At 37.3% G+C, this 23710-nt stretch overlaps 1 protein-coding gene across 1 annotated transcript in view; it reads right to left on the bottom strand.

Annotated features, from left to right (window-relative positions):
* nbas (NBAS subunit of NRZ tethering complex) overlaps positions 1-23710 on the bottom strand; it is a 400078-nt gene that overhangs the window by 196071 nt on the left and 180297 nt on the right. Inside the window, exons 41-43 of the mRNA XM_071412456.1 lie at positions 18467-18690; positions 17841-17951; positions 16902-17036 (exon numbers count right to left, since the gene is read on the bottom strand). Of these exons, the coding sequence (XP_071268557.1) occupies positions 16902-17036; positions 17841-17951; positions 18467-18690 (470 nt within the window). The remainder of the gene's footprint in view (positions 1-16901; positions 17037-17840; positions 17952-18466; positions 18691-23710) is intronic.

Raw genomic sequence — 23710 nt, 5'->3', positions numbered from 1 at the left:
ATACTCTCTCAGTTTAGTAATATTCTCTCAGTTTAGTAATACTCTCTCAGTTTAGTAATACTCCCTCAGTTTAGTAATACTCTCTCAGTTTAGTAATACTCTCTCAGTTTAGTAATACTCTCTCAGTTTAGTAATACTCTCTCCGTCTAGTAATACTCTCTCCGTTTAGTAATACTCTCTCAGTTTAGTAATACTCTCTCAGTTTAGTAATACTCTCAGTTGAGTAATATTCTCTCAGTTTAGTAATACTCTCTCAGTTTAGTAATACTCTCTCAGTTTAGTAATACTCTCTCCGTCTAGTAATACTCTCTCCGTTTAGTAATACTCTCTCAGTTTAGTAATACTCTCTCAGTTTAGTAATACTCTCAGTTGAGTAATATTCTCTCAGTTTAGAAATACTCTCTAAGTCTAGTAACACTCTCTCAGTTTAGTAAAGTTTAGTATACTCTCTCAGTTTAGTAATACTCTCTCAGTTTAGTAATACTCTCTCAGTTGAGTTATACTCTCTCAGTTGAGTAATACTCTCTCAGTTGAGTAATACTCCCTCAGTTTAGTAATATTCTCTCAGTTTAGTTATATTCTCTCAGTTTAGTAATATTCTCTCAGTTTAGTAATATTCTCTCAGTTTAGTAATACTCTCTCGGGTTAGTAATATTCTCTCGGGTTAGTAATATTCTCTCAGTTTAGTAATGTTGTCATATTCTCTCAGTTTAGTAATATTCTCTCAGTTTAGTAATACTCTCTCGGGTTAGTAATATTCTCTCGGTTTAGTAATATTCTCTCAGTTTAGTAATGTTGTCATATTCTCTCAGTTTAGTAATATTCTCTCAGTCTAGTAACACTCTCTCAGTCTAGTAATACTCTCTCAGTTTAGTAATATTCTCTCAGTTTAGTAATATTCTCTCAGTTTAGTAATACTCTCTCAGTTTAGTAACACTCTCTCAGTTTAGTAATACTCTCTCAGTTTAGTAATACTCTCTCAGTTTAGTAATACTCTCTCAGTTTAGTAATACTCTCTCAGTTTAGTAATACTCTCTCAGTTTAGTAACACCACTCCCCCAATATTCTCTCAGTTTAATAATATTCTCTCAGCTCTCTCAGTTTAGTAATATTCTCTCAGTTTAGTCATATTCTCTCAGTTTAGTAATATTCTCTCAGTTTAGTAATACTCTCTCAGTTTAGTAATACTCTCTCAGTCTAGTAATACTCTCTCAGTTTAGTAATACTCTCTCAGTTTAGTAATACTCTCTCAGTTTAGTAATATTCTCTCAGCTCTCTCAGTTTAGGAATACTCTCTCAGTTTAGTAATATTCTCTCAGTTTAGTAATACTCTCTCAGTTTAGTAATACTCTCTCCGTTTAGTAATACTCTCTCAGTTTAGTAATACTCTCTCAGTTTAGTAATACTCTCAGTTGAGTAATATTCTCTCAGTTTAGTAATATTCTCTCAGTTTAGTAACACTCTCTCAGTTTAGAAATACTCTCTAAGTCTAGTAACACTCTCTCAGTTTAGTAAAGTTTAGTATACTCTCTCAGTTTAGTAATACTCTCTCAGTTTAGTAATACTCTCTCAGTTGAGTTATACTCTCTCAGTTGAGTAATACTCTCTCAGTTGAGTAATACTCCCTCAGTTTAGTAATATTCTCTCAGTTTAGTTATATTCTCTCAGTTTAGTAATATTTCTCTCAGTTTAGTTATATTCTCTCAGTTTAGTAATATTCTCTCAGTTTAGTAATACTCTCTCAGTCTAGTAACACTCTCTCAGTCTAGTAACACTCTCTCAGTTTAGTAATACTCTCAGTTTCGAAATACTCTCTCAGTTTAGTAACACTCTCTCAGTTTAGTAACACTCTCTCAGTTTAGTAATACTCTCAGTTTCGAAATACTCTCTCAGTTTAGTAATACTCTCTCAGTTTAGTAATACTCTCTCAGTTTAGTAATACTATCTCAGTTTAGTAATACTCTCTCAGTTTAGTAATATTCTCTCCATCTAGTAATACTCTCTCAGTTTAGTAATATTCTCTCAGCTCTCTCAGTTTAGTAATACTCTCTCAGTCTAGTAACACTCTCTCAGTTTAGTAAAACTGTCTCCGTTTAGTAATACTCTCTCAGTTTAGTAATACTCTCTCCATCTAGTAATACTCTCTCAGTTTAGTAATACTCTCTCAGTTTAGTAATATTCTCTCGGTTTAGTAATACTCTCTCGGTTTAGTAATACTCCCTCGGTTTAGTAATACTCTATCAGTTTAGTAATATTCTCTCAGATTAGTAATATTCTCTCAGTTCTCTCAGTTTAGTAATACTCTCTCAGTTTAGTAATATTCTCTCAGTTTAGTAATATTCTCTCAGTTTAGTAATACTCTCTCAGTTTAGTAATATTCTCTCAGTTTAGTAATATTCTCTCAGCTCTCTCAGTTTAGTAATGCTCTCTCAGTTTAGTAACACTCTCTCAGTTTAGTAATATTCTCTCAGCTCTCTCAGTTTAGTAATGCTCTCTGTCTAGTAACACTCTCTCAGTTTAGTAAAACTGTCTCTGTTTAGTAATACTCTCTCAGTTTAGTAATACTCTCTCAGTTTAGTAATATTCTCTCAGCTCTCTCAGTTTAGTAATACTCTCTCAGTTTAGTAATACTCTCTCAGTCTAGTAATACTCTCTCAGTTTACTACTACTCTCTCAGTTTACTACTACTCTCTCAGTTTACTACTACTCTCTCAGTTTAGTAATATTCTCTCAGTTTAGTAATACTCTCTCAGTCTAGTAACACTCTCTCAGTTTAGTAAAACTGTCTCTGTTTAGTAATACTCTCTCAGTTTAGTAATACTCTCTCAATTTAGTAATACTCTCTCAGTTTAGTAATATTCTCTCAGCTCTCTCAGTTTAGTAAAACTGTCTCTGTTTAGTAATACTCTCTCAGTTTAGTAATACTCTCTCAGTCTAGTAATACTCTCTCAGTTTAGTAATACTCCCTCAGTTTAGTAATACTCTCTCAGTCTAGTAACACTCTCTCAGTTTAGTTATACTCTCTCAGTTTAGTTATACTCTCTCAGTTTAGTTATACTCTCTCAGTTGAGTAAAAAACTCTCAGTTTAGTAACACTCTCTCAGTTTAGTAATACTCTCTCAGTTTAGTAATACTCTCTCAGTTTAGTAATACTCTCTCAGTGTAGTAATACTCTCTCCATCTAGTAATACTCTATCCATCTAGTAATACTCTCTCCATCTAGTAATACTCTCTCAGTTTAGTAATACTCTCTCAGCTGAGTAATACTCTCTCAGTTGAGTAATACTCTCTCAGTTGAGTAATACTCTCTCAGTTGAGTAATACTCTCTCGGGTTAGTAATACTCTCTCGGGTTAGTAATACTATCTCAGTTTAGTAATACTCTCTCGGGTTAGTAATACTCTCTCAGTTTAGTAATATTCTCTCAGCTCTCTCAGTTCAGTAATATTCTCTCAGTTTAGTAATATTCTCTCAGTTTAGTAATACTCTCTCAGTCTAGTAACACTCTCTCAGTTTAGTAAAACTGTCTCTGTTTAGTAATACTCTCTCAGTTTAGTAATACTCTCTCAGTTTAGTAATATTCTCTCAGCTCTCTCAGTTTAGTAATACTCTCTCAGTTCAGTAATATTCTCTCAGTTTAGTAATACTCTCTCAGTCTAGTAATACTCTCTCAGTTTACTACTACTCTCTCAGTTTAGTCATATTCTCTCAGTTTAGTAATACTCTCTCAGTCTAGTAATACTCTCTCAGTTTACTACTACTCTCTCAGTTTAGTAATACTCTCTCAGTTTAGTAATATTCTCTCAGCTCTCTCAGTTTAGTAATACTCTCTCAATTTAGTAATACTCCCTCAGTTTAGTAAAACTCTCTCAGTTTAGTAATACTCTCTCAGTTTAGTAATACTCTCTCCGTCTAGTAATACTCTCTCAGTTTACTACTACTCTCTCAGTTTAGTCATATTCTCTCAGCTCTCTCAGTTTAGTAATACTCTCTCAGTTCAGTAATATTCTCTCAGTTTAGTAATACTCTCTCAGTCTAGTAATACTCTCTCAGTTTACTACTACTCTCTCAGTTTAGTCATATTCTCTCAGTTTAGTAATACTCTCTCAGTCTAGTAATACTCTCTCAGTTTACTACTACTCTCTCAGTTTAGTAATACTCTCTCAGTTTAGTAATATTCTCTCAGCTCTCTCAGTTTAGTAATACTCTCTCAATTTAGTAATACTCCCTCAGTTTAGTAAAACTCTCTCAGTTTAGTAATACTCTCTCAGTTTAGTAATACTCTCTCCGTCTAGTAATACTCTCTCAGTTTAGTAACACTCTCTCAGTTTAGTAATACTCTCTCAGTTTAGTAACTCTCTCAGTTTAGTAATACTCTCTCAGTTTAGTAACACTCTCTCAGTTTAGTAATACTCTCTCAGTTTAGTAATACTCCCTCAGTTTAGTAATACTCTCTCAGTTTAGTAATACTCTCTCAGTTTAGTAATATTCTCTCAGTTTAGTAATATTCTCTCAGTTTAGTAATATTCTCTCAGCTCTCTCAGTTTAGTAATATTCTCTCAGTTTAGTAATATTCTCTCAGTTTAGTAATACTCTCTCAGTTTAGTAATACTCTCTCAGTTTAGTAATACTCTCTCAGTTTAGTAATATTCTCTTAGTTTAGTTATATTCTCTCAGTTTAGTAATATTCTCTCAGTTTAGTAATATTCTCTCAGTTTAGTAATACTCTCTCAGTTTAGTAATACTCTCTCAGTTTAGTAATACTCTCTCAGTTTAGTAATACTCTCTCAGTTTAGTAATATTCTCTCAGTTTAGTTATATTCTCTCAGTTTAGTAATATTCTCTCAGCTCTCTCAGTTTAGTAATATTCTCTCAGTTTAGTAATAGTCTCTCAGTTTAGTCATATTCTCTCAGTTTAGTAATACTCTCTCAGTTTAGTAATACTCCCTCAGTTTAGTAATACTCTCCCAGTTAAGTAATACTCTCTCCGTCTAGTAATACTCTCTCCGTTTAGTAATACTCTCTCAGTTTAGTAATACTCTCTCAGTTTAGTAATACTCTCTCAGTTTAGTAATACTCTCTCAGTTTAGTAATACTCTCTCAGTTTAGTAATACTCTCTCAGTTTAGTAATACTCTCTCAGTTGAGTAATATTCTCTCAGTTGAGTAACACTCTCTCAGTTTAGTAACACTCTCTCAGTTTAGTAATACTCTCTCAGTTTAGTAATACTCTCTCAGTTTAGTAATACTCCCTCAGTTTAGTAATACTCCCTCAGTTTAGTAATACTCTCTCAGTTTAGTAATATTCTCTCAGTTTAGTTATATTCTCTCAGTTTAGTAATATTCTCTCAGTTTAGTAATATTCTCTCAGCTCTCTCAGTTCAGTAATATTCTCTCAGTTTAGTAATATTCTCTCAGTTTAGTAATACTCTCTCAGTTTAGTAATACTCTCTCAGTTTAGTAATACTCTCTCAGTTTAGTAATATTCTCTCAGTTTAGTTATATTCTCTCAGTTTAGTAATATTCTCTCAGCTCTCTCAGTTTAGTAATATTCTCTCAGTTTAGTCATATTCTCTCAGTTGAGTAATACTCTCTCAGTTTAGTAATACTCTCTCAGTTAAGTAATACTCTCTCGGTTCAGTAACACTCTCTCGGTTCAGTAATACTCTCTCGGTTCAGTAATACTCTCGCAGTTGAGCAATACTCGCTCAGTTGTGTAATACTCTCTCAGTTTAGTAACACTCTCTCAGTTTAGTAATACTCTCTCCATCTAGTAAAACTCTCTCAGTTTAGTAATACTCTTTCAGTTTAGTAATACTCTCTCAGTTTATTAATACTCTCTCCATCTAGTAATAATCTCTCCATCTAGTAATACTCTCTCCATCTAGTAATACTCTCTCAGTTTAGTAATACTCTCTCAGTTTAGTAATACTCTCTCAGTTTAGTAACACTCTCTCAGTTTAGTAACACTCTCTCAGTTTAGTAATACTCTCTCAGTTGAGTAATACTCTCTCAGTTGAGTAATACTCTCTCAGTTGAGTAATACTCTCTCGGGTTAGTAATACTCTCTCGGGTTAGTAATACTCTCTCGGGTTAGTAATACTATCTCAGTTTAGTAATACTCTCTCGGGTAAGTAATACTCTCTCGGGTTAGTAATACTCTCTCGGGTTAGTAATACTATCTCAGTTTAGTAATACTCTCTCGGGTTAGTAATACTCTCTCGGGTTAGTAATACTCTCTCGGGTTAGTAATACTCTCTCGGGTTAGTAATACTCTCTCAGTTTAGTAATACTCTCTCAGTTTAGTAATACTCTCTCAGTTTATTAATACTCTCTCCATCTAGTAATACTCTCTCCATCTAGTAATACTCTCTCAGTTTAGTAATACTCTCTCAGTTTAGTAACACTCTCTCAGTTTAGTAATACTCTCTCAGTTTAGTAATACTCTCTCAGTTTAGTAATACTCTCTCCATCTAGTAATACTCTCTCCATCTAGTAATACTCTCTCAGTTGAGTAATACTCTCTCGGGTTAGTAATACTCTCTCGGGTTAGTAATACTATCTCAGTTTAGTAATACTCCCTCAGTTTAGTAATACTCTCTCAGTTTAGTAATATTCTCTCAGTTTAGTAATATTGTCTCAGTTTAGTAATACTCTCTCAGTTTAGTAATACTCTCAGTTTAGTAATATTCTCTCAGTTTAGTTATATTCTCTCAGTTTAGTTATATTCTCTCAGTTTAGTTATATTCTCTCAGTTTAGTTATATTCTCTCAGCTCTCTCAGTTCAGTAATATTCTCTCAGTTTAGTAATATTCTCTCAGTTTAGTAATATTCTCTCAGTTTAGTAATACTCTCTCAGTTTAGTAATACTCTGTCAGTTTAGTAATACTCTCTCAGTCTAGTAACACTCTCTCAGTTTAGTAATACTCTCTCAGTTTAGTAATACTCTCTCCGTCTAGTAATACTCTCTCAGTTTAGTAATACTCTCTCAGTTTAGTAACACTCTCTCAGTTTAGTAATACTCTCTCAGTTTAGTAACACTCTCCGTCTAGTAATACTCTCTCAGTTTAGTAACACTCTCTCAGTTTAGTAATACTCTCTCAGTTTAGTAATACTCTCTCAGTTTAGTAATACTCTCTCAGTTTAGTAATACTCTCTCAGTTTAGTAATACTCTCTCAGTTTAGTAACACTCTCTCAGTTTAGTAATACTCTCTCAGTTTAGTAATACTCCCTCAGTTTAGTAATACTCTCTCAGTTTAGTAATATTCTCTCAGTTTAGTAATACTCCCTCAGTTTAGTAATACTCTCTCAGTTTAGTAATATTCTCTCAGTTTAGTAACACTCTCCGTCTAGTAATACTCTCTCGTTTAGTAACACTCTCCGTCTAGTAATACTCTCTCAGTTTAGTAATACTCTCTCAGTTTAGTAACACTCTCTCAGTTTAGTAATACTCTCTCAGTTTAGTAACACTCTCTCAGTTTAGTAACACTCTCTCAGTTTAGTAATACTCTCTCAGTTTAGTAACACTCTCTCAGTTTAGTAATACTCTCTCAGTTTAGTAACACTCTCTCAGTTTAGTAATACTCTCTCAGTTTAGTAACACTCTCTCAGTTTAGTAATACTCTCTCAGTTTAGTAATACTCTCTCAGTTTAGTAATACTCCCTCAGTTTAGTAATACTCTCTCAGTTTAGTAATATTCTCTCAGTTTAGTAATATTCTCTCAGTTTAGTAATAATCTCTCAGCTCTCTCAGTTTAGTAATACTCTCTCAGTTGAGTAATACTCTCTCAGTTGAGTAATACCCTCTCAGTTGAGTAATACTCTCTCAGTTTAGTAATACTGCCTCAGTTTAGTAATACTGCCTCAGTTTAGTAATACTGCCTCAGTTTAGTAATACTCTCTCAGTTTAGTAATACTCTCTCCGTCTAGTAATACTCTCTCCGTTTAGTAATACTCTCTCAGTTTAGTAATACACTCTCAGTTTAGTAATACACTCTCAGTTTAGTAATACTCTCTCAGTTGAGTAATATTCTCTCAGTTTAGTAATATTCTCTCCGTTTAGTAATACTCTCTCCGTTTAGTAATACTCTCTCCGTTTAGTAATACTCTCGCAGTTTAGTAATACTCTCTCAGTTGAGTTATACTCTCTCAGTTGAGTAATAATCTCTCGGGTTAGTCATACTATCTCGGGTTAGTCATACTCTCTCAGTTTAGTAATACTCTCTCGGGTTAGTAATACTCTCTCGGGTTAGTAATACTCTCTCAGTTTAGTAATACTCTCTCAGTTTAGTAATATTATCTCGGTTTAGTAATACTCTCTCGGTTTAGTAATACTCCCTCGGTTTAGTAATACTCCCTCGGTTTAGTAATACTCCCTCGGTTTAGTAATATTCTCTCAGTTTAGTAATATTCTCTCAGCTCTCTCAGTTTAGTAATACTCTCTCAGTTTAGTAATACTCTCTCAGTTTAGTAATATTCTCTCAGTTTAGTTATATTCTCTCAGTTTAGTAATATTTTCTCAGTTAAGTAATATTCTCTCAGCTCTCTCAGTTTAGTAATACTCTCTCAGTCTAGTAACACTCTCTGAGTTTAGTAAAACTGTCTCCGTTTAGTAATACTCTCTCTGTCTAGTAATACTCTCTCAGTTTAGTAATACTCTCTCAGTGTAGTAACACTCTCTCAGTGTAGTAATAATCTCTCAGTTTAGTAACACTCTCCGTCTAGTAATACTCTCTCAGTGTAGTAACACTCTCTCAGTTTAGTAATACTCTCTCAGTTTAGTAACACTCTCCGTCTAGTAATACTCTCTCAGTTTAGTAATACTCTCTCAGTTTAGTAACACTCTCTCAGTTTAGTAATACTCTCTCAGTTTAGTAAAACTCTCCCAGTTAAGTAATACTCTCTCCGTCTAGTAATACTCTCTCAGTTTAGTAATAGTCTCTCAGTTTAGTAATACTCTCTCAGTTTAGTAATACTCTCTCAGTTTAGTAATACTCTCTCAGTTTAGTAATACTCTCTCAGTTGAGTAATATTCTCTCAGTTGAGTAACACTCTCTCAGTTTAGTAATACTCTCTCAGTTTAGTAACACTCTCTCAGTTTAGTAATACTCTCTCAGTTTAGTAATACTCTCTCAGTTTAGTAATACTCCCTCAGTTTAGTAATACTCTCTCAGTTTAGTAATATTCTCTCAGTTTAGTAATACTCTCTCAGTTTAGTAATACTCTCTCAGTTTAGTAATATTCTCTCAGTTTAGTAATATTCTCTCAGTTTAGTTATATTCTCTCAGTTTAGTTATATTCTCTCAGTTTAGTAATATTCTCTCAGCTCTCTCAGTTCAGTAATATTCTCTCAGTTTAGTAATATTCTCTCAGTTTAGTAATACTCTCTCAGTTTAGTAATACTCTCTCAGTTTAGTAATACTCTCTCAGTTTAGTAATATTCTCTCAGTTTAGTTATATTCTCTCAGTTTAGTAATATTCTCTCAGCTCTCTCAGTTTAGTAATATTCTCTCAGTTTAGTCATATTCTCTCAGTTGAGTAATACTCTCTCAGTTTAGTAATACTCTCTCAGTTAAGTAATACTCTCTCGGTTCAGTAACACTCTCTCGGTTCAGTAATACTCTCTCGGTTCAGTAATACTCTCGCAGTTGAGCAATACTCGCTCAGTTGTGTAATACTCTCTCCATCTAGTAAAACTCTCTCAGTTTAGTAATACTCTCTCAGTTTAGTAATACTCTCTCAGTTTATTAATACTCTCTCCATCTAGTAATACTCTCTCCATCTAGTAATACTCTCTCCATCTAGTAATACTCTCTCAGTTTAGTAATACTCTCTCAGTTTAGTAATACTCTCTCAGTTTAGTAACACTCTCTCAGTTTAGTAACACTCTCTCAGTTTAGTAATACTCTCTCAGTTTAGTAATACTCTCTCAGTTGAGTAATACTCTCTCAGTTGAGTAATACTCTCTCAGTTGAGTAATACTCTCTCAGTTGAGTAATACTCTCTCGGGTTAGTAATACTCTCTCGGGTTAGTAATACTATCTCAGTTTAGTAATACTCTCTCGGGTTAGTAATACTCTCTCGGGTTAGTAATACTCTCTCGGGTTAGTAATACTATCTCAGTTTAGTAATACTCTCTCGGGTTAGTAATACTCTCTCGGGTTAGTAATACTCTCCCGGGTTAGTAATACTCTCTCGGGTTAGTAATACTCTCTCAGTTTAGTAATACTCTCTCAGTTTATTAATACTCTCTCCATCTAGTAATACTCTCTCCATCTAGTAATACTCTCTCCATCTAGTAATACTCTCTCAGTTTAGTAATACTCTCTCAGTTTAGTAACACTCTCTCAGTTTAGTAACACTCTCTCAGTTTAGTAATACTCTCTCAGTTTAGTAATACTCTCTCAGTTGAGTAATACTCTCTCAGTTGAGTAATACTCTCTCAGTTGAGTAATACTCTCTCAGTTGAGTAATACTCTCTCGGGTTAGTAATACTCTCTCGGGTTAGTAATACTATCTCAGTTTAGTAATACTCCCTCAGTTTAGTAATACTCTCTCAGTTTAGTAATATTCTCTCAGTTTAGTAATATTGTCTCAGTTTAGTAATACTCTCTCAGTTTAGTAATACTCTCTGTTTAGTAATATTCTCTCAGTTTAGTTATATTCTCTCAGTTTAGTTATATTCTCTCAGTTTAGTTATATTCTCTCAGTTTAGTAATATTCTCTCAGCTCTCTCAGTTCAGTAATATTCTCTCAGTTTAGTAATATTCTCTCAGTTTAGTAATATTCTCTCAGTTTAGTAATACTCTCTCAGTTTAGTAATACTCTGTCAGTTTAGTAATACTCTCTCAGTCTAGTAACACTCTCTCAGTTTAGTAATACTCTCTCAGTTTAGTAATACTCTCTCCGTCTAGTAATACTCTCTCAGTTTAGTAATACTCTCTCAGTTTAGTAACACTCTCTCAGTTTAGTAATACTCTCTCAGTTTAGTAACACTCTCCGTCTAGTAATACTCTCTCAGTTTAGTAACACTCTCTCAGTTTAGTAATACTCTCTCAGTTTAGTAACACTCTCTCAGTTTAGTAATACTCTCTCAGTTTAGTAATACTCTCTCAGTTTAGTAATACTCTCTCAGTTTAGTAACACTCTCTCAGTTTAGTAATACTCTCTCAGTTTAGTAATACTCCCTAAGTTTAGTAATACTCTCTCAGTTTAGTAATACTCTCTCAGTTTAGTAATACTCCCTCAGTTTAGTAATACTCTCTCAGTTTAGTAATATTCTCTCAGTTTAGTAACACTCTCCGTCTAGTAATACTCTCTCAGTTTAGTAACACTCTCCGTCTAGTAATACTCCCTCAGTTTAGTAATACTCTCTCAGTTTAGTAACACTCTCTCAGTTTAGTAATACTCTCTCAGTTTAGTAACACTCTCTCAGTTTAGTAACACTCTCTCAGTTTAGTAATACTCTCTCAGTTTAGTAACACTCTCTCAGTTTAGTAATACTCTCTCAGTTTAGTAACACTCTCTCAGTTTAGTAATACTCTCTCAGTTTAGTAACACTCTCTCAGTTTAGTAATACTCTCTCAGTTTAGTAATACTCTCTCAGTTTAGTAATACTCCCTCAGTTTAGTAATACTCTCTCAGTTTAGTAATATTCTCTCAGTTTAGTAATAATCTCTCAGCTCTCTCAGTTTAGTAATACTCTCTCAGTTGAGTAATACTCTCTCAGTTGAGTAATACCCTCTCAATTGAGTAATACTCTCTCAGTTGAGTAATACTGCCTCAGTTGAGTAATACTCTCTCAGTTTAGTAATACTGCCTCAGTTTAGTAATACTGCCTCAGTTTAGTAATACTCTCTCCGTCTAGTAATACTCTCTCAGTTTAGTAATACTCTCTCCGTCTAGTAATACTCTCTCAGTTTAGTAATACTCTCTCAGTTTAGTAATACACTCTCAGTTTAGTAATACACTCTCAGTTTAGTAATACTCTCTCAGTTGAGTAATATTCTCTCAGTTTAGTAATACACTCTCAGTTTAGTAATACTCTCTCAGTTTAGTAATACTCTCTCGGGTTAGTAATACTCTCTCGGGTTAGTAATACTCTCTCGGGTTAGTAATACTATCTCAGTTTAGTAATACTCTCTCGGGTTAGTAATACTCTCTCGGGTTAGTAATACTCTCTCGGGTTAGTAATACTCTCTCGGGTTAGTAATACTCTCTCAGTTTAGTAATACTCTCTCAGTTTAGTAATACTCTCTCAGTTTATTAATACTCTCTCCATCTAGTAATACTCTCTCCATCTAGTAATACTCTCTCAGTTTAGTAATACTCTCTCAGTTTAGTAACACTCTCTCAGTTTAGTAACACTCTCTCAGTTTAGTAATACTCTCTCAGTTTAGTAATACTCTCTCAGTTGAGTAATACTCTCTCAGTTGAGTAATACTCTCTCAGTTGAGTAATACTCTCTCGGGTTAGTAATACTCTCTCGGGTTAGTAATACTATCTCAGTTTAGTAATACTCCCTCAGTTTAGTAATACTCTCTCAGTTTAGTAATATTCTCTCAGTTTAGTAATATTGTCTCAGTTTAGTAATACTCTCTCAGTTTAGTAATACTCTCTGTTTAGTAATATTCTCTCAGTTTAGTTATATTCTCTCAGTTTAGTTATATTTTCTCAGTTTAGTTATATTCTCTCAGTTTAGTAATATTCTCTCAGCTCTCTCAGTTCAGTAATATTCTCTCAGTTTAGTAATATTCTCTCAGTTTAGTAATATTCTCTCAGTTTAGTAATACTCTCTCAGTTTAGTAATACTCTGTCAGTTTAGTAATACTCTCTCAGTCTAGTAACACTCTCTCAGTTTAGTAATACTCTCTCAGTTTAGTAATACTCTCTCCGTCTAGTAATACTCTCTCAGTTTAGTAATACTCTCTCAGTTTAGTAACACTCTCTCAGTTTAGTAATACTCTCTCAGTTTAGTAACACTCTCCGTCTAGTAATACTCTCTCAGTTTAGTAACACTCTCTCAGTTTAGTAATACTCTCTCAGTTTAGTAACACTCTCTCAGTTTAGTAATACTCTCTCAGTTTAGTAACACTCTCTCAGTTTAGTAATACTCTCTCAGTTTAGTAATACTCCCTCAGTTTAGTAATACTCTCTCAGTTTAGTAATACTCTCTCAGTTTAGTAATACTCCCTCAGTTTAGTAATACTCTCTCAGTTTAGTAATATTCTCTCAGTTTAGTAACACTCTCCGTCTAGTAATACTCTCTCAGTTTAGTAACACTCTCCGTCTAGTAATACTCTCTCAGTTTAGTAATACTCTCTCAGTTTAGTAACACTCTCTCAGTTTAGTAACACTCTCTCAGTTTAGTAATACTCTCTCAGTTTAGTAACACTCTCTCAGTTTAGTAATACTCTCTCAGTTTAGTAACACTCTCTCAGTTTAGTAATACTCTCTCAGTTTAGTAACACTCTCTCAGTTTAGTAATACTCTCTCAGTTTAGTAATACTCTCTCAGTTTAGTAATACTCCCTCAGTTTAGTAATACTCTCTCAGTTTAGTAATATTCTCTCAGTTTAGTAATAATCTCTCAGCTCTCTCAGTTTAGTAATACTCTCTCAGTTGAGTAATACTCTCTCAGTTGAGTAATACCCTCTCAGTTGAGTAATACTCTCTCAGTTGAGTAATACTGCCTCAGTTGAGTAATACTCTCTCAGTTTAGTAATACTGCCTCAGTTTAGTAATACTGCCTCAGTTTAGTAATACTCTCTCCGTCTAGTAATACTCTCTCAGTTTAGTAATACTCTCTCCGTCTAGTAATACTCTCTCAGTTTAGTAATACTCTCTCAGTTTAGTAATACACTCTCAGTTTAGTAATACACTCTCAGTTTAGTAATACTCTCTCAGTTGAGTAATATTCTCTCAGTTTAGTAACACTCTCTCCGTTTAGTAATACTCTCTCCGTTTAGTAATACTCTCGCAGTTTAGTAATACTCTCTCAGTTGAGTTATACTCTCTCAGTTGAGTAATAATCTCTCAGTTTAGTAATACTCTCTCGGGTTAGTCATACTATCTCAGTTTAGTAATACTCTCTCAGTTTAGTAATACTCTCTAGGGTTAGTAATACTCTCTCAGTTTAGTAATACTCTCTCAGTTTAGTAATATTATCTCGGTTTAGTAATACTCTCTCGGTTTAGTAATACTCCCTCGGTTTAGTAATACTCCCTCGGTTTAGTAATACTCCCTCGGTTTAGTAATATTCTCTCAGTTTAGTAATATTCTCTCAGCTCTCTCAGTTTAGTAATACTCTCTCAGTTTAGTAATACTCTCTCAGTTTAGTAATATTCTCTCAGTTTAGTTATATTCTCTCAGTTTAGTAATATTTTCTCAGTTAAGTAATATTCTCTCAGCTCTCTCAGTTTAGTAATACTCTCTCAGTCTAGTAACACTCTCTGAGTTTAGTAAAACTGTCTCCGTTTAGTAATACTCTCTCCGTCTAGTAATACTCTCTCAGTTTAGTAATACTCTCTCAGTGTAGTAACACTCTCTCAGTTTAGTAATACTCTCTCAGTTTAGTAACACTCTCCGTCTAGTAATACTCTCTCAGTGTAGTAACACTCTCTCAGTTTAGTAATACTCTCTCAGTTTAGTAACACTCTCCGTCTAGTAATACTCTCTCAGTTTAGTAATACTCTCTCAGTTTAGTAACACTCTCTCAGTTTAGTAACACTCTCTCAGTTTAGTAATACTCTCTCAGTTTAGTAATATTCTCTCAGTTTAGTAATACTCTCTCAGTTTAGTAACACTCTCTCAGTTTAGTAATACTCTCTCAGTTTAGTAATACTCTCTCAGTTTAGTAATATTCTCTCAGTTTATTAATACTCTCTCCATCTAGTAATACTCTCTCAGTTTAGTAATACTCTCTCAGTTTAGTAATACTCTCTCAGTTTAGTAATACTCTCTCAGTTGAGTAATACTCTCTCAGTTTAGTAATACTCTCTCAGTTTAGTAATACTCTCTCAGTCTAGTAACACTCTCTCAGTTTAGTAATACTCTCTCAGTTTAGTAATACTCTCTCAGTTTAGTAATACTCTCTCAGTTTAGTAATACTCTCTCAGTTTAGTAATACTCTCTCAGTTTAGTAATACTCCCTCAGTTTAGTAATACTCTCTCAGTTTAGTAATACTCTCTCCGTCTAGTAATACTCTCTCCGTTTAGTAATACTCTCTCCGTTTAGTAATACTCTCTCAGTTGAGTAATATTCTCTCAGTTTAGTAACACTCTCTCCGTTTAGTAATACGCTCTCAGTTTAGTAACACTCTCAGTTTAGTAAAGTTTAGTAATACTCTCTCAGTTTAGTAATACTCTCTCAGTTGAGTTATACTCTCTCAGTTGAGTTATACTCTCTCAGTTGAGTTATACTCTCTCAGTTGAGTAATACTCCCTCAGTTTAGTAATATTCTCTCAGTTTAGTTATATTCTCTCAGTTTAGTAATATTTTCTCAGTTTAGTTATATTCTCTCAGTTTAGTAATATTCTCTCAGTTTAGTAACACTCTCTCCGTTTAGTAATACTCTCTCCGTTTAGTAATACTCTCTCAGTTTAGTAATACTCTCTCAGTTTAGTAATACTCTCTCAGTTTAGTAATACTCTCTCAGTTTAGTAATACTCTCTCAGTTTAGTAATACGCTCTCAGTTTAGTAACACTCTCTCAGTTTAGTAATACTCTCTAAGTCTAGTAACACTCTCTCAGTTTAGTAAAGTTTAGTATACTCTCTCAGTTTAGTAATACTCTCTCAGTTTAGTTATATTCTCTCAGTTTAGTAATACTCTCTCAGTTTAGTAATACTCTCACAGTTTAGTAATATTCTCTCAGTTTTAGTAATACTCTCTCAGGTTAGTAATACTCTCTCAGTTTAGTAATACTCTCTCAGTTTAGTAACACTCTCTCAGTTTAGTAACACTCTCTCAGTTTAGTAACACTCTCTCAGTTGAGTTATACTCTCTCAGTTTAGTAATACTCTCTCAGTTTAGTAACACTCTCTAAGTCTAGTAACACTCTCTCAGTTTAGTAAAGTTTAGTATACTCTCTCAGTTTAGTCTCTCAGTTGAGTAATAATCTCTCGGGTTAGTAATAATATCTCAGTTTAGTAATACTCTCTCAGGTTAGTAATACTCTCAAAGTTTAGTAATATTCTCTCAGTTTAGTAATACTCTCTCAGTTTAGTAATACTCTCTCAGTTTAGTAATACTCTCTCAGTCTAGTAATACTCTCTCAGTCTAGTAATACTCTCTCAGTTTAGTAATACTCTCTCAGTTTAGTAATACTCTCTCAGTTTAGTAATACTCTATAAAACATAGCATGCTAGCTGATACCCATAGACTTCCAGTCGATAAAACATAGCATGCTAACAGATACCCATAGACTTCCAGTCGATAAAACATAGCATGCTAGCAGATACCCATAGACTTCCAGTCGATAAAACATAGCATGCTAGCAGATACCCATAGACTTCCAGTCATTGCCCTAATGCTAGTTAGTACTGGCTCGTGAAACATCCTCCATACGGAGACATTAAACATGGTATTCACCAGTTCATCGGGCTCTGGGGACGTAGACAGAGGGCCTCATTGCCAAAATCAGGAAGTTTAAAGACACTGGCCAGCTGGGCTTGTAGACTGTCATGATGCTAGATGGGGACATTTTGTACTAGCTCAGTCTGAAAAGTACTAGCCACTGAAGGCTGCTATCCCTAATGGAAAGAATTAGCTTCATTTCAATCCCTGGATACACATACAATTCTCACCTCAATCTGATTAGATCGGATCATTGTGAAATATCGGAGTGTCCCAGAGGATTAAGAACCACCGTGACAGACAGTGAAGAATGAAGGAGTGTTTGTACCTGGGCAGATCTGTCCCTTCCACGGAGGTCAACACATATTTAGACATGTGACTGTAGAAAGACTCAGGATCTGACTTCAGAGAGTCAAATAGAGCCAAGGTGTCCACACGACCCTCGATGTCCTTGGTAGAGAGACTGAGGAGGAGGAGAGGGAGGAGGAGATGAGGAGGAGGAGAGGGGGAGGAGGAGGAGAGGGGGAGGAGGAGAGGAGGAGGAGAGGAGGAGGAGATGAGGGGGAGGAGGAGAGGGGGAGGAGGAGAGGGAGGAGGAGGAGATGAGGAGAAGGAGAGGAGGAGGAGATGAGGGGGAGAGGAGGAGGAGATGAGGGGGAGGAGGAGAGGGGGAGGAGGAGAGGGGGAGGAGGAGAGGGGGAGGAGGAGAGGGGGAGGAGGAGACATTAGTGTATATAATATCATCATCATCAGTAGTCCACAACCAAAGAGAAAAAGACCTCCTGCCAAACGTATGACCATATTAGAGACACATATTTCCCTCAGATTACACAGATAAACAAAGAATTAGAAAACAAACCCAATTTTGATAAACGCCCATATCTACTGGGTGAAATACCACAATGTGACATCACAGCAGCAAGATGTGTGACCTGTTGCCACAAGAAAAGGGCAACCAGTGAAGAACAAACACCATTGTAAATACAACCCATATTTATGTTTATTTATTTTCCCTTTTGTACTTTAACTATTTGAACATTGTTACAACACTGTATATAGACATACTATGACATTTGTAATGTCTCTATTCTTTTGGAACTTTTGTCAGAGCGTAATATTCACTGTTAATTTATATTGTTTTTTTTTCACTTATGTTTATTATCTATTTCACTTGCTTTGGCAATGTTAACATGTGTTGCCAATAAAGACCTTTAAATTGAAATTGAGAGAGAGACAGAGAGGGTGTGTGTGTGTGTGTGTGTGTTACCCGCTGTCAGTGAAGAGGAATTCCAGGTGAGTCATGTAGATATCCCAGAGAGGAATGCTGTAGCGCTGGGCGAGAGACAGACTGATCCTCCACACGCTGTCATCCAGGGTCCTGCAACACACATCAAACATCCATTTCTGGAAAACCTGGTCATTTTGGTAAAAAAATCATTGCACCCGTCTGTCTCCCCCCCCCCTCCCCCCCTCCCGTCTGCCCCCCACCTCCCGTCTGTCTCCCCCCCCTCCCTATTCCCGTCTGCCCCCCACCTCCCGTCTGTCTCCCCCCCCCTCCCTATTCCCGTCTGCCCCCCCATACTCCCGTCTGTCTGTCCCCCCCCCCCCATACTCCCGTCTGTCCCCCCCCCCTACTCCCGTCTGTCCCCCCCCTCCCTACTCCCGTCTGTCTCCCCCCCTCCCTACTCCCGTCTGTCCTCCCCCCCCCCCCCATACTCCCGTCTGTCCCCCCTCCCTACTCCCGTCTGTCCCCCCCCCTACTCCCGTCTGTCCCCCCCCCTACTCCCGTCATCTCCCCCCCCTCCCTACTCCCGTCTGTCCTCCCCCCCCCCCCCATACTCCCGTCTGTCCCCCCTCCCTACTCCCGTCTGTCTCCCCCCCCTCCCTACTCACTCAGTCAGCCCCAGTATGGTCTGTTTCTTGTAGTGTGTGTCGGAACTGAATCGTTTTATGTCCACGCCACGTCCCAGACCCTGCAACACCTGGGCCTGCGTCAGGTCTGTCAGACGCTCGTTATAAACCTGGAGCTGGCCAATCAACTCCTCCACGTCCGCTGGCCAATCAGAATGGGCCGTCACGTGCTGGGTGACCAATCGGATCAGCTCCTTGGGGTCGGCCTGAGTAAGAAACAGATAAATGCATCCTTCCTCAATAAAGGCAATAAAGTCATAATTTTACAAATCGTATATATATATATAACACACGCGTTTTGTAAAAAAAAAAATATATATATATATATATACACACACACGTACACCCAAATACATTTCAACTCAGTTTTTCACAATTCCTGACATTTAATCCTAGTAAAAATTCCCTGTGTTAGATCAGTTAGGATCGCCACTTTATTTTAAGAATGTGAAATGTCAGAATAACAACAGAGAGAATTATTTATTTCAGCTTTTATTTCTTTCATCAAATTCCCAGTGGGTCAGAAGTTTACATACACTCAATTAGTATTTGGTAGCATTGCCTCAAACGTTTCAGGTAGCCTTTCACATGCTTCCCACAATAAGTTGGGGGAATTTTGGCCCATTTCTCCTGACAGAGCTGGTGTAACTGAGTCAGGTTTGTAGACCTCCTTGCTCGCACACACTTTTTCAGTTCTGCCCACAAACTTTCTATAGGATTGAGGTCAGGGCTTTGTGATGGCCACTCCAATACCTTGACTTTGTTGTCCTTAAGCCATTTTGCCACAACTTTGGAAGTATGCTTGGGGTCATTGTCCATTTGGAAGACCCATTTGCGACCAAGCTTTAACTTCCTGACTGATGTCTTGAGATGTTGCTTCAATATATCCACATAATTTTCCTGCCTCCTGATGATGCCATCTATTTTGTGAAGTGCACCAGTCCCTCCTGCAGCAAAGCACCCCCACAACACGATGCTGCCACCCCCGTGCTTCACGGTTGGGATGGTGTTCTTCGGCTTGCAAGCCTCCCCCTTTTTCCTCCAAACATAACGATGGTCATTATGGTCAAATAGTTCTATTTTTGTTTCATCAGACCAGAGGACATTTCTCCAAAAAGTACGATCTTTGTCCCCATGTGCAGTTGCAAACCGTAGTCTGACTATTTTATGACGGTTTTGGAGCAGTGGCTTCTTCCTTGCTGAGCGGCCTTTCAGGTTATGTCGATATAGGACTCGTTTTACTGTGGATATAGATACTTTTGTACCTGTTTCCTTCAGCATCTTCACAAGGTCCTTTGCTGTTCTTCTGGGATCGATTTGCACTTTTCTCACCAAAGTACGTTCATCTCTAGGAGACAGAATGTGTCTCCTTCCTGAGCGGTATGACGGCTGCGTAGTCCCATGGTGTTTATACTTGCGTACTATTGTTTGTACAGATGAACATGGTACCTTCAGGCGTTTGGAAATTACTCCCAAGGATGAACCATACTTGTGGAGGTCTACAATTATTTTTCTGAGGTCTTGGCTGATTTCTTTTGATTTTCCCATGATGTCAAGCAAAGAGGCACTGAGTTTGAAGGTAGGCCTTGAAATACATCCACAGGTACACCTCCAATTGACTCAAATGATGTCAATTAGCCTATCAGAAGCTTCTAAAGCCATGACCTAATTTTCGGGAATTTTCCAAGCTGTTTAAAGGCACAGTCAACTTAGTGTATGTAAATTTCTGAACCACCGGAATTGTGACACAGTGAATTATAAGTGAAATAATCTGTCTGTAAACAGTTGTTGGAAAAATGACTTGTGTCAAGCACAAAGTAGATGTCCTAACCGACTTGCTAAAACTATAGTTTGTTAACAAGAAATGTGTGTAATCAGAGAAGTGTAAAACAAATATAAATAGATTTTAGATTCTTCAAAGTAGCCACCCTTTGCCTTGATGACAGCTTTGCACACTATTGGCTCTCAACCAGCTTCATAAGGTAATCACCTGGAATGCATTACAATTATTTATTTATTTATTTATTTTATTTTTACAGGGACAGTGCACATTAATCAACGTTTCAGTAAAAGTGCCGGTTTTAGCCAGCCGGCTAATTTTCAACCGCAGTCCCTGGGCAGGTTATTAAAAACAATTACAATATGGACAATAGCAACATAGAACAAGACATAGCATACAGACATAGCAACATAGGACAAGCAAGACGTAGCATACAGACAGAGCAACATAGAACAAAACAAGACAAAATTCATAAAAGCAACAAAGTGTTTCCACACCTCACAAGTTAGACAACAGACATGGAAAGCGGCAACACACAGCTAGGGACCATGTTCACAAATCTGATTGACCTTAAGCCATGTCTTCAAGCATTTTGTGAAAGTGTGATATGTGGTGCAGTTATGTGTGTCTGATGGCAGTGTATTCCAGACATGGGAAGCTCTCACAGAAAAAGCGGATTTACTAAAGGTGCTTTTCCTTAGGGGAACTACACAGTCACCTCTCAATTAGCAGGTGTGCATTGTTAAAATTTGTGGAATTAATTTCCTTCTTAATGTATTTAAGCCAATCAGTTGTGTTGCGACAAGGTGGGGGTGGTATACAGAAAATAGCCCTATTTGGTAAAAGACCAAGTCCATATTATGGCATGAACAGCTCAAATAAGCAAAGAGAAATGACAGTCCATCATTACTTTAAGACATGAGGGTCAGTCAATACGGAACATTTCAAGAACTTTGAAAGTTTCTTCAAGTGCAGTTGCAAAAACCATCAAGCGCTATGATGAAACTGGCTCTCACAAGGACCGCCACAGGAAAGGAAGACCCAGAGTTACCTCTGCTGCAGAGGATAAGTTCATTAGAGTTACCAGCCTCAGATCGCAGCCCAAATAAATGCTTCAGAGTTCAAGTAACAGACACATCTCAACATCAACTGTTCAGAGAAGACTGTGTGAATCAGGCCTTCATGGTTGAAGAGCTGCAAAGAACCACTACTAAAGGACACCAATAAGAAGAAGAGACTTGTCTAATTCATTGGTCTGATGATTACAAATTTGAGCTTTTTTGTTCCAACTGCCGTGTCTTTGTGAGACGCAGAGTAAGTGAATGGATGATCTCTGCATGTGTGGTTCCCACTGTGAAGCATGGAGGAGGTGTGATGGTGCTTTGCTAGTGACACAATTTATTTAGAATTCAAGGCACACATAACCAGCATGGCTTCCGCAGCGATACACCATCTGGTTTGCGCTTAGTGGGATTTGTTTTTCAACAGGACAATGACCCAACACACCTCCAGGCTGTGTAAGGGCTATTTGACCAAGAAGGAGAGTGATGGAGTGCTGCATCAGATGACCTGGCCTCCACAATCATACGACCTCAACCCAATTGAGATGGTTTGGGATGAGTTGGACCTCAGAGTGAAGGAAAAGCAGTCAACAAGTGCTCAGCATATGAGGGAACTCCTTCAAGACTGTCGGAACAGCATTCCAGGTGAAGCTGGTTGAGAGAATGCCAAGAGTGTGCAAAGCTGTCATCAAGGCAAAGGCTGGCTACTTTGAAGAATCTCAAATATAGCATTTTTTTTTTTTTTTTTAACACTTTTTTGGTTACTACATGACTCCATATGTGTTATTTCAAAGTGTTGATGTCTTCACTATTATTCTACAACGTAGAAAATAGTAAAAATAAAAAGTGGAATGAGTAGGTGTCCTAACTTTTGACTGGTACTATACATTACGTCTAACTAAATACACCAACACTTTTACTTTCACCATAGCAACCTACTCTCTCTTCCCTCTCCTCATCTTCTATTTCTCCCTCCCTCCCTCCTCCCCCATTGTTGTGTCGAACTGTCACAATATAAAGATGTGTGATCGCCACACACACACAGTGTGATGTGAAGAACGATGAGGTGTCAGAAATACCAAATGTTTTATATAAAGACTACATTTTAAAAAAAGTATGTGGACACCTTATTGAACATCTCCTCCCATTAATATGGAGTTGGTCCCCCCTTTGCTGCTATAACAGCCTCCACTCTTCAGGGAAGGCATTACTATGGAGTTGGTCCCTCCTTTGCTGCTATAACAGCCTCCACTCTTCTGGGAAGGCATTATTATGGAGTTGGTCCCCCCTTTGCTGCTATAACAGCCTCCACTCTTCTGGGAAGGCATTAATATGGAGTTGGTCCCTCCTTTGCTGTTATAACAGCCTCCACTCTTCTGGGAAGGCATTAATATGGAGTTGGTCCCTCCTTTGCTGTTATAACAGCCTCCACTCTTCTGGGAAGGCATTAATATGGAGTTGGTCCCCCCTTTGCTGCTATAACAGCCTCCACTCTTCTGGGAAGGCATTAATATGGAGTTGGTCCCTCCTTTGCTGCTATAACAGCCTCCACTCTTCTGGGAAGTCATTAATATGGAGTTGGTCCCTCCTTTGCTGCTATAACAGCCTCCACTCTTCTGGGAAGGCATTACTATGGAGTTGGTCCCTCCTTTGCTGCTATAACAGCCTCCACTCTTCTGGGAAGGCATTACTATGGAGTTGGTCCCTCCTTTGCTGCTATAACAGCCTCCACTCTTCTGGGAAGGCATTACTATGGAGTTGGTCCCTCCTTTGCTGCTATAACAGCCTCCACTCTTCTGGGAAGGCATTAATATGGAGTTGGTCCCTCCTTTGCTGCTATAACAGCCTCCACTCTTCTGGGAAGGCATTACTATGGAGTTGGTCCCCCCTTTGCTGCTATAACAGCCTCCACTCTTCTGGGAAGGCATTAATATGGAGTTGGTCCCTCCTTTGCTGCTATAACAGCCTCCACTCTTCTGGGAAGGCATTACTATGGAGTTGGTCCCTCCTTTGCTGCTATAACAGCCTCCACTCTTCTGGGAAGGCATTACTATGGAGTTGGTCCCCCCTTTGCTGCTATAACAGCCTCCACTCTTCTGGGAAGGCTTTCCTCTAGATGTTGGAACATTGCTGCTATAACAGCCTCCACTCTTCTGGGAAGGCATTAATATGGAGTTGGTCCCTCCTTTGCTGCTATAACAGCCTCCACTCTTCTGGGAAGGCATTACTATGGAGTTGGTCCCCCCTTTGCTGCTATAACAGCCTCCACTCTTCAGGGAAGGCATTAATATGGAGTTGGTCCCCCCTTTGCTGCTATAACAGCCTCCACTCTTCTGGGAAGGCTTTACTATGGAGTTGGTCCCCCCTTTGCTGCTATAACAGCCT

Source organism: Salvelinus alpinus, chromosome 8, assembly GCF_045679555.1.
Source record: "Salvelinus alpinus chromosome 8, SLU_Salpinus.1, whole genome shotgun sequence".
Taxonomy (NCBI): domain Eukaryota; kingdom Metazoa; phylum Chordata; class Actinopteri; order Salmoniformes; family Salmonidae; genus Salvelinus; species Salvelinus alpinus.
Note: the sequence above shows the minus strand (reverse complement) of the source record. Positions and strands in the feature narration are given on the sequence as shown.